Genomic DNA, 12931 nt, shown 5'->3' on the forward strand with positions numbered 1-12931 from the left:
GCCTTTTTAGGCGAGTTTTAATTTTTTTAGGCATGATGCCGGGTTCAAAAAATTCTGAAAAAAATCAGTGTGAAAATAAGTTTAAAAATACATGTTTTTGAATTTTTGCGAGGTTGCCAATCATAAACTAACAAAAGGGGGTCACTTATAAGTTTTCAGGAATTTTTTAAAAATTATGGTTAGGTTGGAACATTTCGCAAAAAATATTTTCAAATACCTTTTGATACGTTTTGTATGCCCAAATTTTTTTAATAAAATTGTATCTGATAGGTCTCGTGACAAAAATAAAATATGAAAATACTTCATAAGGCAATATCTCCGAAAAGGGGTGGTGTACGGAATTAAAAATTTCTCCAAATTTTTTTTTCGGGTCAACGAACTTTTTGGTGACATACTGGTCATAATCCGTTTGGGGGCCGATTGACCCCTTCTTAACCTGCTAGAGCCTTTGGCTATCTGGGGAGTTATTTCTCGGTCCTGTTTGGTGACATTCAGATAAGCTTGCTTGATATAATATATTATATAGTTACGTTGAATCTTAGAAGGATTGCTTCGAGAGCACTCTTCGAATCCTAGAAGATCACGCTCTTCTTGATATTAAGGTCTCCGATAAATTGAATAGCCTGGAGTATGGCCCATAATTCAGCAAAGAATACCGAAGTTTCAGAGGGTAATCTATGCTTTATGACTCCATCCATACCAGGCGAGAAGACAGTTGCGCCCACAACGCCATCCTAATTCTTTGAACCGTCTATGATATATACCAAGAAATAGCATTTTGTCTGTAACGGAAAGATTTATGGTAAAAATCCGCTTTGATCAAGTTAGGATTATCCTTCTTGTCACAGCCCTTCAAGTCTTACCCTTATCACCTGAAGAGAACCGGAACTCCCATTTAGGTCTTCTGAGAGGATGAATGGATCCACATTGTCAAAAGCTTCCACTATGTCCAAAAACGCCTCAACCGTAACGGAACGTTCGAGAAAACCGGTTCTTATATCAGAGATCAAGACAGCTAAATTATCGTCACAACCTCTAAAGGGCCTGAAGCCCGCTTGAGCCTGAGGGAGGATCGGATTGGACTCAACAAACCAACCTTCTGTAGAGAATTCGCTCCATGAGTTTACACATGACATAAGAGAAATAGGTCTGACCGCCCTATTACCAGGCTTAGAAATGAATATGATCAGCGAAGTCTTCCATGAATCTGGGAAAGTACCCTCGGAAAGAATCTCATTGAAGATGGCCAGCAAACAAGTCTCGTATTCCTCAGGCAATTGATTCATCATCTTGTAGCAAATCTGATCTAAACCAGGAGCAGAGTTCCTTCGCAATGACTCAAGCGCAATTCGGAATTTCTTGAGTGTCAAAGGATCGTCTAACCACGCACATATATTAGGATTTTGATCGTCTTCCGCCTTCATGCTTGCAAGAGTCTCGGATCTGTCAAAAAAAGATAACGAGGGACATAATTTGGAGATGGCCTCCATAGAGACCTGAATAAAATCCTGTAACGAAAAGTCCAGTTGTGACGACTTTCTTTTAAAACTCTTAATCAAAGCCCAGATTCTGTTAGTAGGAGTCTTAGAATCAAAACCGCCAACAAAATTGCGCCAACCAATGCGCTTTTGTTCTGAAAGCTTCTTAGAGCAATCAACACGAGCCTTTCGAAATTCGAGATAAGTACTATCAGAAGGCGCCGACAGAAACTTTCTAATGGCTTCCTTCCTACATCTAACCGCCTCTGAACACACCTCATTCCACCAAGGCGGGAGCTCCAACTTCGCGACCTGCACCAAGGTGCGCGGAAAACGTTTTTCTGCTGGAAGAAAACCCCTAACCACCTCAAGAAGATTTTCAGTGGAACTATCATAACACTTAATCAAATCACTACCATTTAAAGCAGGAAGATTCCTAGCCGCAGAAGATAAGGCATATTTTAAATCTCGACATATCTCCGTGGAGAATGGCAATTTGTAAAAGAATCTTCTTTTAAAGCATACTTGAATGCCAACAGTAGTAATAACAGGAAAATAGTCACTCCCGAGAGTATCAGATATCACTCTGGGCTATGTTCCAAAACTTTACTCGATTAACTCTATAGAACCCCGTTTAGTGGGGGGCAGAGTAAGTCAGAGTTAGCTACTATATTGGAATATTTTGGAACAGGTTAGAGTAACGTACATGTGGCGGCATATACAATTGTACTAAAGATAATTTATTTGTAAATTGTTCATGTTGACATTCTTTGTGGTATTGTTTAATAGATTACGATCCAAGAATTTGTACCTAAGTATAAAGATAAAAAAGATTGTCGGTTTTTTTAATAGAGTCATAAACGTAATATTGACAATTCCTAAGTATAAAGATAAAAAAGATTGTCGGTTTTTTTGATAGTGTCATAAACGTAATTCGTAGTATAATTAAGGTGACGCAAACTATTTTTTTTGTGTTGATTTACGGTTATGACTTATATAAACAATTTTTTGTCAGAGAGTAACATCTTTGTGTTCAGATCCAAAATCCTATACTAATCAAAATAATCATTAAACATGATTATTAAAATATTATCAAATTTATAACCTCTGCAATCTGATACAACACTGATACTGCGATCTAATATATTCTATCAGATAGCAGAGGTTATAGATCATTGGGTTAATATTTTAATAATTATGTTTATGAGTTTATTTTGATCTGTATATGATTTTGAGCCTAAGCACAAAGATGTTGTAACTCTCCGACAGAATCGTTTATATAAGTAATAAACGTAAGAATTTATTTCGAAAATCCATATATGGATTAAATAAATTCTTACGATTATTACAATCTTCCAAATGCTAATTGGAATTATAATTATTCTCTAGATTTTTATTGTTTTGTAAAAGAAATGGAATAATTCCGCTCGTAATCCATTCCAAATAATTTTGTAATACGTATCCAGTTTATACTTCTTCTAAAATGGCGCGTTTTCCCTCAGAGTTAACTCTTCAACCTACCTTAGTAGCAAGGTTGGAAAAGTTGACTCCGTGTACATTGACTACGAGTTTTGGAACGAATAGACTCCACCCATATAGTACTTTACGCAGTGTTTCGGAACTACCATGAGTTAACTCTCTTACTCAGAGTAAGGTTTTGGAACGCAGCCCTGGAGTCACATATAAGCGCCAGATGAGGAGATACCAAGAATAAATCCAGGGTCGAAACCGAGGCAACTGAAGCTCTAAAAAAAGTGGGAATTTTCCCATTGAGTAAAAACAAATCATGTTCATCATTGATTTTATGCAGTCTTTCCCCACGCAGGATGATGAACATTGAAATCTCCTAACATAATGAAATTTTTGTGACTATTTAAGCTATTAAGCAAAGAATTAAAAAGGAGGCGGAAGTATTTTTACCAGAATGCCTATAAACATTAACAATGATTATGGAGTCTGTATGAAAACAGTAAATTTTTATCACAATGAACTCCACTGACGAATGTTCTACATCTTTGAAGTCAATAATCTCGTACTTAATGTCCGTCCTCACAATAATACAAACTCCCCGATCTCCCGGTTGAGTTATGTCTTTCCTAATAATATTAAACCCCTTATATAATACTAAGGGCTTTGTTGTTCTTAAGAAAAGATTCCTGAATACAAAGGACATCATACTCCCTCACCACCGATAACTAGGGTACTATATTATACAGGAATATGCATCCGCCATATTGGCTCCTAGTCAGTGCGGGAAGATTCGTGCCAAGCGGCAAGCAAAGATGCCGTACTACCAGACCAATATTGAAAACTATAGTATACTACAAATTTTCAGTAAAGTGTATACGAAACACGATCGTAGAAATAACAATAAATAAAATGGGCGGTTGCAATGCTCTAAATTGTAAGAATAGGAGTGAAGCCGGGTTTCAAACTTTCCGCTTCCCAACAGAAGCGGAAAGAAGAAAAAAATGGTTAATAAACTGTCGACGTGACAAGTCGATACCTTCTTCAAATTCAAGATTATACGAGATAAGTACTTATATTTATCACTAAACATTTATTTCAATTATTTAGAGCACAAGATGAGAAATGGAAAATTGAGATTATGAACCTTTCCATTCATCACAAAATGATTCAAAGACATTTTAAAATGTTTCTAAATGAATATAACTTTCCTGACATCTTCATAAAAACTTTTCTGAAACATTCGTGCTATGTATATGGATTTGCTTTATGTGAATAATAAACAAATATTTATAAGACTTTTTTAAAGGTTTTGTTTTAATTTTTTTTACAGATTCACTTTGAAAGCTCTTAATTTGAACAAAATAGACAAGATAGGTTGAAAAAATTAAAGCCAAATGCTGTACCGACGTTATTTGATGTACCAAATTCACCAAAAAGAATTGAAAGCATGAAGCAAAAAAGGTTTTTTATTATTTCTATTATTATATATATCGTTTTTTAAATTCAAATTTTTTAATTTATAATTTGTGTAAAATAAATTATAATTACGATATATATATATATATATATGACACACGTACGCGCACATATAGGTATATATTGGGTGGATCGATATATTCGTTCGGTTTTTATTAGTAATGCAAATTTTTTCCGAATATCTCCGATTTTAATTGCCTAATCGGGCAATCAAAAATGTTTTGGAAAGGTGACAGTCCGCTCTTTTCATCTGTCAAAATTGGTTTCATTGGCATTAGTTTTGTTCGTGCTACAGGCCTGTGAACATGTCGGAGAATAAGGGGCATTTTCGGCATATTTTGCTTTATTACTTCAAGAAAGGCAAGCGAGCTGCGGAGGCCCACCGAAAGATATGCGGCGTATATGGGGACGATGTCTTAACAGAACGTGCCGCTCAGAAATGGTTTGCCAAATTTCGTTCCGGAGATACGAGCCTTGAAGATGGACCCCGCAGCTGTAGGCCCACTGAGGTTGATTCGAATGATATCAAGGCACTGGTTGAGCAAGACCGGACGCTAAAGGTACGAGAGATTGCGGAGACACTTAAAATAGGTTATGGAACCGTTCAAAAGCATTTGCAACAGCTTGGCTACGTGTTCCGCCTCGATGTTTGGGTGCCGCACAAGCTGACCGAGGAGAACCTGGCCAATCATATATCCATCTGCAATTCACTTCTGAAGCGGCACGAAAGCGACCCGTTTCTCAAACGAATAGTGACTGGCAACGAAAAGTGGATCATCTACGACAACATAGTGCGCAAGAGATCGTGGGGGACCGCTGGCGAGCCGCCGATTGCCACCCCGAAGACCGGCCTGCATCCGAAGAAGATTTTGCTATCCATATGGTGGGATCATCGTGGTGTGCTGTTTTATGAGCTGCTTCCTCAGGGAAAAACGATCGATTCGAAGATCTACTGCACGCAGCTAACGAAATCGAATCAAGCATTGCGACAAAAACGTCCAGAACTGGTCAATCGCAAAGGTGTCATATTCCACCATGACAACACCAGACCCTACACCGCAATAATCACTCAGCAAAAATTAGTGTAACTTGGCTGGGATGTTTTGCCCCACCCACCGTATTCACCAGACCTTGCGCCATCCGACTACTACTTATTCCGATTTTTATGAGACATTAGACAGAAGGTATTTGAATTATATCCTATTCAAAAGTGCGTGCGTGCGTGCGTGCATAAAATATCAAGCAATAGACTCATAATCGTTATATAACGAATGGAACCACCCCCGCACCCATACCGTCAACAGAAGTTTGCCTCGACAGTACTATCATAGCAATAGTACAATCGTAGAAGTTCTGTGCCCTGTGCAGGGGGGAGGGGGGGGGGAGTGAAAGTAACATCACGTGGAAAGTTTAACGTTTCTGAACAGGGAGAGGTGTAGAATAGTACTTGATATCATACGTATATTGCAGAAATGAAACGTATATTTTAGAACTATGATTATTAATAACTTTTTAACGAAGGACGAGCGACGGGAATGGTCAATGACCTTGACCTTCTCTCAAGAAGGTTGACCCTCAGGTCAAGGTCAAGGTTACTCGGAAGTCATTTGAGGCTGACTGTGTAAAGCAAAACATTTACCCAATAGGTTTCACTACTGTTAAAAATAACTTCAACGCTTAATATCTCAAAAACTATAAGAGTCCGCCACCTAGTTACTAAGACAAAGTTGCTCAGAATCATGACCTTGACAATATATGTCAAGGTCAAGGTCATCGGAGCTGGGTCCCCTAAAGCGCATAATTACCATTTTTTTTTAATTATTTGTGTATTATATTATTTGATGTATCATTTTATCCTTTAATATTTGATGAAAAACAAGGATAAAATAATACGTCATACGCATTACACTTGCGGAAATGATACATACACTAATACATATACAATCATATAAACACATAAACCATCAGTTTTTAATATTTCCATTGAACAGATATATCACAATTATACAGACGTTGACATACAGATTCGTGGGTCATCGAAGTGCAGCAGTTCCCGTACGATTGTCAAGGTAAAGGATGCAAGGTCGTGGTACAACTTCGGATGGGTGACCGTTTGGGAAGCATCATGAAAAAAAATTAATTCTCGAATTTAGAGAAAAAATTTTTTTTTCACAATTTTATTCTAAAATTGATGCTAATTAGTAATACTTACTTTAACAATCTAACAGTAATTAGGGAAAACTGACCGGTATTCTACTTAAATTTCTACACGAGTATATACGAATTTACTACTGCATTATTGCACTAGTATATGTCAGAAAGCGTTAATATGAATTCTGTTTAAAAAAGTGAAAAAACGTCATTAAACCGTTTAATTCACGTCATTCCGGAAGTTAAAGTAACGTCAAATAATGACGTCTTTAGTCTGTGACTTAGGACCGTCAAAAACACGTCATTTTTAGGTTAATTTTGAGAATAAATGACGTAAAATTCAACGTGATTATCACGTCATAATGACGGGTGTCTGCTACCTGGGATTGTTCTGCACACGGAGCGGTGAGGTGAGGGGAACTGCAAAAGCTAGACAAAGGCGATTCGAAAATCAGCTGAAAGCTGCATTTGCCCCCCCTCCCCCCCCCTCCCCACCTCACCGCGTGCAATCCAAGTGCTCCATGATGGCCGAATAGCACTGTTCTGTGCGCGGTGTGGTGTGGTAAGGGGGACAGCGAAAGCTGGACGAAAACTATTCGAAAATCAACCGAAAGTTGCACCCCCCTCACCTAACCGGTCCGCTCGCAGTTCAAATGCCCCATGACGATCGAGTGGTGTAGAACTAGCGCCACATTTGCCTCTTGCGGCAGGAATGTCAGAAGGACATCGAATGGAATGTGGTCGACGAACATAATGATGACAATAACGACGTATCTTAAAAATAAAACGTGAAAATTTACAGATTCGGACTTTGAGTCGCGATATCTTGGCTCGTAGGACACGTAGAGAAAAAATAAAAGCATTTTTATTATACAATTTAAGCAATTGCTATCGATTGAGCGTATATAGAACTTGATCCGTTCAGCCGTTACTGAGATCTGATCATCTCAATCCCCTGAAATTCTCAGATTCGCGTAAAGGAGGCACGGCAGTGCCGCGGTGCTTGGCTTAACGCCGAGACACTACCGTGTCTCCAGATTGTGTGAATTTTATATACTGCGTATGTAGTCCCCCCAAAAATCGCGAAAAAAATTTCTGCTTAAATAAACGTTCTGCTTTAATATACACTTAAACAAACGCTTGAAAAGTGTGTATGATTGTACTGTTACTATAATTGTACTGTTGGGGGAGACCTCTACCGACGGGGCGGGTGCGGGAGGGGGACGGGCCGTCGGTCCGCCCCCTTGCACCCGCCCGTATATGCGCGCGCGCGTGTGTGTGTGTGTGTGTGTGTAAAATATCAAGTAATAGACTCATAATCGTTATATAACGAATTGAATATACACACGCACGCACGCACGCACGCACATGGGCGGATGCAAGGGGGTGGCCTTCGGCCACCCTAGAGACCTTCGAGTAAGGTATCAGACAACAGCGTGAAAGATGCGGATTGGCTGCCGCCATTAGTGGGATACTTCCGTTGGTTAGGTTAGTATGCTTTCCTTTTAGAGGACACACTCGACAGAAACATCGTTCTATCTTTATCATTCGTTGAATGTTAAGAAGGATAGAACGACGTTTGTGTCGAATGTGTCATCTAAAAGGAAAGCACACTTAAGTAATTGCTGATTTAGTTGCTCAGTATTGTTTGTTTTAAAATGTGGGTATTATACGTATGTATGTACGGCTGGACAATATAGTTTATATATTTTTTTAAATCATTGCGAAATGCGATACTGTGAAGTTCCAAATTGCAAAAATTTAAGTAGAAATGACCATATAATGCGCCATTTCCCGAAATCTCCTACAAGAAGAGAAAAATGGATAATCTATCGTACCTCTGGTCGTGTCGGTTGAACACCTAAAAAGTTTTTATTGCCAGATTCGTTCGTTTCGTGCAAAAACGCGTCGAATGAGTGTATTTTTATCAAAATTTGAACTGAACGGGGTATTCTATACCTTTACCATCCATTTATTCTAGCTCGTTTAATACAAGTCTTAATAACAATGCATTTGAATACTCCCGCACATTAACTATAACGTACTTCCGGTATCCCTCTAATGACGATCGTTGTCTGATTGTCTGATCCCTTAAGGTAAATGTCCCAGTTTGTGACCTTATAAGAAAATCGCATGAGTTAATACGAATGAAAAATACTCTAGAGTGATTAAAATCAGGAATCAATTATACCGAACTCAAGAGTAATCATTTTTGTATCGAAAAACATGCTTTACTGGGGTTGTAAACATAATCTAATAAATATAAAAAATAAATAGCAAACTATGTAAATGTAGACATTAGTGACCGCTTGATTTTAATTTTGCCCTATTTGTGACTCCCCGGTTAGTGACTGGTGCATTGGATCGAATGTATCACCATGTATCACTTAGTGACCGACGCACATGATGCAATACACACGATGTCCATTGTAAGTGACCTAGCCAAAAGTGATAGCATTGTCACCAAAATTTTCCTTCGAGCATACATCGAATATTTCCGTTTATTCGTCCAAAATGTAACTCATACGTGTTTAGAAACATATGGAGATGAGTATTAATTGTTATCTTTTTGAAAAAAGCAACGAAATTTAATGTTATAGCTAGTTCTCTTGAGACAATCACAGATAGAAACATGCGTGTTTTATTGAACCGATTTGTCATATTCACTTATATACTCAAAATTACCAACCTTTTTCAGAATTCACACATAGCACAATATTTATTCACTTGTTCACTAAAACTTTATCACAAAAACTGTTTATGAACGTTTGTCTACGACAATATGACACAGCTATGACTTTGCCGTGACAAACGCCATGTCTACCAACCGTGGCGACAACAACGTACTCGATCTGCACTTAATAACGATACGGGCACCTTATTTCACATTTTCATGAGTTATCTGTTTACCAAATATCACTACATTACATATCAAAACGATGGATTATTAATTGAAAAACGTAATAAATATTGTTTTCAGACATAAATTACTTGAAATTTCTGATTAATTACATATAAGTCTTAAAGTGGTCACAAACAGGGTCATGGTCGCAAACTGGGACATTTACCTTACTTGAGGGTCCCTAGGCCACCTCCCCGCACCCACACCGTCAACAGAGATCTGCCCCGACAGTACAATCATAGCAACAGTATAATCGTAGAAGTCGTGTGCCCCTTCGCAGGGGGTTGGGGGAAGTGAGAGTTACTTCGCGTGGAAAGTTTAACGTTTCTAAACAGAAGGAAATGTAAAATAGTACTTGTTATAATACATATATGGCAGAAATTATACGTTAATATGTATAATTTCCGAGAAATGGTACGTTAATTTTGAAACTTTTTTTGTTAATAACTTTTTAATGAGAGACGTATGGGCAGGACATCCATCTTGTTGAAACCACATATGTAGACGTAACTGAAGTGGAATATCTTCAAGTAAACGTGGAAGTTTACGTCTCTCATTGCTCGTCATCAACTGAACCGCATATTTCCCGGCCGATGGATAGGTAAACATGGTCCACATAATTGGCCACCAAGGTCACCGGACCTTACAATTTTAGATTATTATTTGTGGGGAACAATAAAAGACCTCGTTTACCGCGAACGACCTACGACTGCAGAAGACATGAAAAACAGAATTCGACAAGCCATTCAGTCTTTAGATTCTGCCGAAATTCGTCGGGCGACCGATGATTTCCGACGCAGGGTAACAGCCTGTATAAATGCACGTGGCGAACATTTCGAACATCGAGACTGAACAACATGCGAATACACAAAGGTGACGGCAAGGGGAACCACCTTATAAAAGCACCCCGATGAAGGTGACGGCAAGGGAAACCACCTTAAAAAAGCACCCCGAAGAGGTGTAAGTCCGACCTTGTGACCTCCACGTGGTACACCTCGGGTAACACTAATACAGGCGGCACCGATTATTTAACTTTTACACTTGAAAATCTTTACTTTAACCTTGATTTATACCCAAGGTCGACCTCAAGGTCGAAGTCAAGGTCACCATCAGACAGATCCCTCGAAATCCTGCAAATTTCGTCTGAGCAATCTTTTTGTACAAGCGCATCTCTACGTTTTAAAAGGGTGGGACGGGTGCTTCGGAATAACTTGACCTTAATATGATCTCTAGGGATATTTTTGACCTTGACTTCGTAACGTATTTGAACGTGAAATTTTCCGCTCTTTTCATTGCTGAAGTCATATTTAAGGGTTTACATTTGAAAAATACTACTTTGACCTTGATTTATGCCCAAGGTCGACCTCAAGGTCGAAGTCAAGGTCACCATCAGATAGATCCCTCGAAACCCTGCAAATTTCGTCTGAACAATTTGTTTGTACAAGCCCATCCCTACGTTTTAAAAGGGTGAGACGGGTGCTCTGAGACACCCGGTATGTATTTACCGAAGAAATTGTATTTTCACCAACCACGATACTTGATTCTTCTTAAGGGAAAATTTATGAATACATAAAAAAACCATTTGCCTATTTTATAAATGATTAAATGATAGACATGATCCCATTTCAAATGTAAAATGGAAATGGTTTTCCAAAAAACCATTTAAAATGGAAAATGCAAAATGCCGTTTCCATTTTAAATATGTATTTAACTATTTTAAATATTACCCAGCCCTGTAACGTATGTTTACAGGCTTCCAGCCACTGCTTCCTCAGTTCCGGCTTTTGGGGGAATGAAAACATATTTATTTTCTCTTTGCCGCGACCACTCTTATTTTTACAATTGATCACACAGCACGTCGGCATAATGCAATCGAAATTGTCATATAAACACACAAAATATCTTGACTGTGCATTAATGTTCATGCGACGATGCAACTGACTGCTCCGTTGACCATTTTGAATCAGACAAATTGCCCAAACTCTGATTGGCTGACATACTCCTCTCAAAAAACATGCTCCTCTCAATCCACTGCGCATCCACCGGAATGGTTCACCTTCTATACTTCCACCATGAGTACAATCATGGAAGTCGTGTGCCTCTTGACAAGGGGGAGAAGGGGGGTGAAAGTTACTTCGCGTGGAAAGTTTAACGTTCCTGAACAGGGAAAGGTGTAGAATAGTATTTAATATCATACATGTATAGCAGAAATAATACGTTAATTTTAAAACTATGATTGTTAATAACTTTTTAACGAAGGACGAACGACGGCTAAAACTTGTTGGAGGTTACTCTCAGGGTCATGACCTTGACCACAAATGTCAAGGTCAAGGTCATCAGAAGATGGTCCCCTTTTGTCAAGGTTTATCAATTAAAAAGTTAGAAGTCTAAAATTTAACTAAGTTAAGTTAAAATTAGTTAACTTTTTAACTTAACTTTTAACTTTTTAATTTAGCACTACCCAACCCTGTAAATGATACGTCATTAGAATAAGCAAGTAATAAGAGAATAGTACATCTTAGATTTTTAAAGATGATAAAATTTAATATCGAATCTGTTATACAAATAATATGTGCTATTCAAATTAAGTAAATAATAAGGATAGTTTTAGTTTGCACCATGGTGGAATTAGACAGGTGTCTACAGAAGTATTACAGGAAAAAGGTCGGGGTGCTACGATATTGGAAGTCACTAAAAGTTTTTTAGCGGAATTATTGTATCGATAGCGGCGCAAGTTTAACAACAAAAAAATTTACTTATTGACAGTAATTTACTTTATCAACATACTGATAATTTTTTTGCTGACTGCGATTAATGATAGAGGTAATTGCAATTTGCGAATTAAATAAAATTTGATAAATATTTTCCCTATATAGGAGGCTAATGAGAGTGCCACGTTGCTGTTGGTACGTCAAACAACTTCCTTGGATATATTAAATCCTTTATTCAAAAACACATATAGTACGTTTCGACTCTTTTTTGAGTCATCTTCAGCTACATAATAACACCCAAATTGGATAACCGAATAAGTCACATCGAATTGGTAGATTTGATGTTCTTAATCTCTGTGAAATACAAGCTGATATTTTAATATGTTCTTATTTATAATAAAAATTCATGTGACTCACCAAACGATATCCAACCAGGAAAATACAAAACTTAAAATTAAAATATCATGGATTGTCATCATCTTACGCTGTTACAACAAAATTTTTTTTCGTCAAAAACTAAACAATTTGTCCGAGTGCACAATAAAATATTACATGTAGTCATTATGCTGTAAAATCTAGACTGAAATATAACCTTCCTAAATCCAAATATCTTTCTATAAATGTACAATTGTAAGTCAAACCGATCAAAACATAATAAAAACAAAAACATGCATCAACAATTTACAAAGTTAAAACATATCATCGTTATTAAAATTGATGCAAAATAATAGTAAATTCAATTT

The 12931-nt window shown here is 37.6% G+C and overlaps 2 protein-coding genes across 2 annotated transcripts; one reads left to right on the forward strand and one right to left on the reverse strand.

Moving 5' to 3' along the window:
• Positions 1–572: 572 nt before the first annotated feature.
• Positions 573–3037, reverse strand: LOC108773060 (RNA-directed DNA polymerase from mobile element jockey-like). The gene is made up of 3 exons (XM_018538777.1): positions 3000–3037; positions 864–1914; positions 573–734 (listed from the first exon to the last, which is right to left on the reverse strand). The coding sequence occupies exons 1-3, from the start codon at positions 3035–3037 to the stop codon at positions 573–575; spliced, it is 1251 nt and encodes a 416-aa protein (XP_018394279.1).
• A 1692-nt stretch (positions 3038–4729) lies between these two features.
• On the forward strand, positions 4730–5512 carry LOC108773061 (histone-lysine N-methyltransferase SETMAR-like). The gene has a single exon (XM_018538778.1). The coding sequence runs from the start codon at positions 4730–4732 to the stop codon at positions 5510–5512; it is 783 nt and encodes a 260-aa protein (XP_018394280.1).
• Positions 5513–12931: the final 7419 nt, after the last annotated feature.

The sequence above is a fragment of the Cyphomyrmex costatus genome, unplaced genomic scaffold (genome assembly GCF_001594065.2).
Source record: "Cyphomyrmex costatus isolate MS0001 unplaced genomic scaffold, Ccosl1.0 scaffold198, whole genome shotgun sequence".
Classification (NCBI taxonomy): Eukaryota; Metazoa; Arthropoda; class Insecta; order Hymenoptera; family Formicidae; genus Cyphomyrmex; species Cyphomyrmex costatus.

Coding starts and splice junctions, on each gene's coding strand:
- LOC108773060 (XM_018538777.1), bottom strand. CDS start 3,037: ATGTACACGGAGTCAACTTTTCCAACCTTGCTACTAAG. Junction 1,915..2,999: donor TTTCCAACCTTGCTACTAAG/GTAGGTTGAAGA, acceptor TTCTGCGGCTAG/GAATCTTCCTGCTTTAAATG. Junction 735..863: donor GTTCTCTTCAGGTGATAAGG/GTAAGACTTGAA, acceptor TCAAAGAATTAG/GATGGCGTTGTGGGCGCAAC.
- LOC108773061 (XM_018538778.1), top strand. CDS start 4,730: ATGTCGGAGAATAAGGGGCATTTTCGGCATATTTTGCTTTATTACTTC.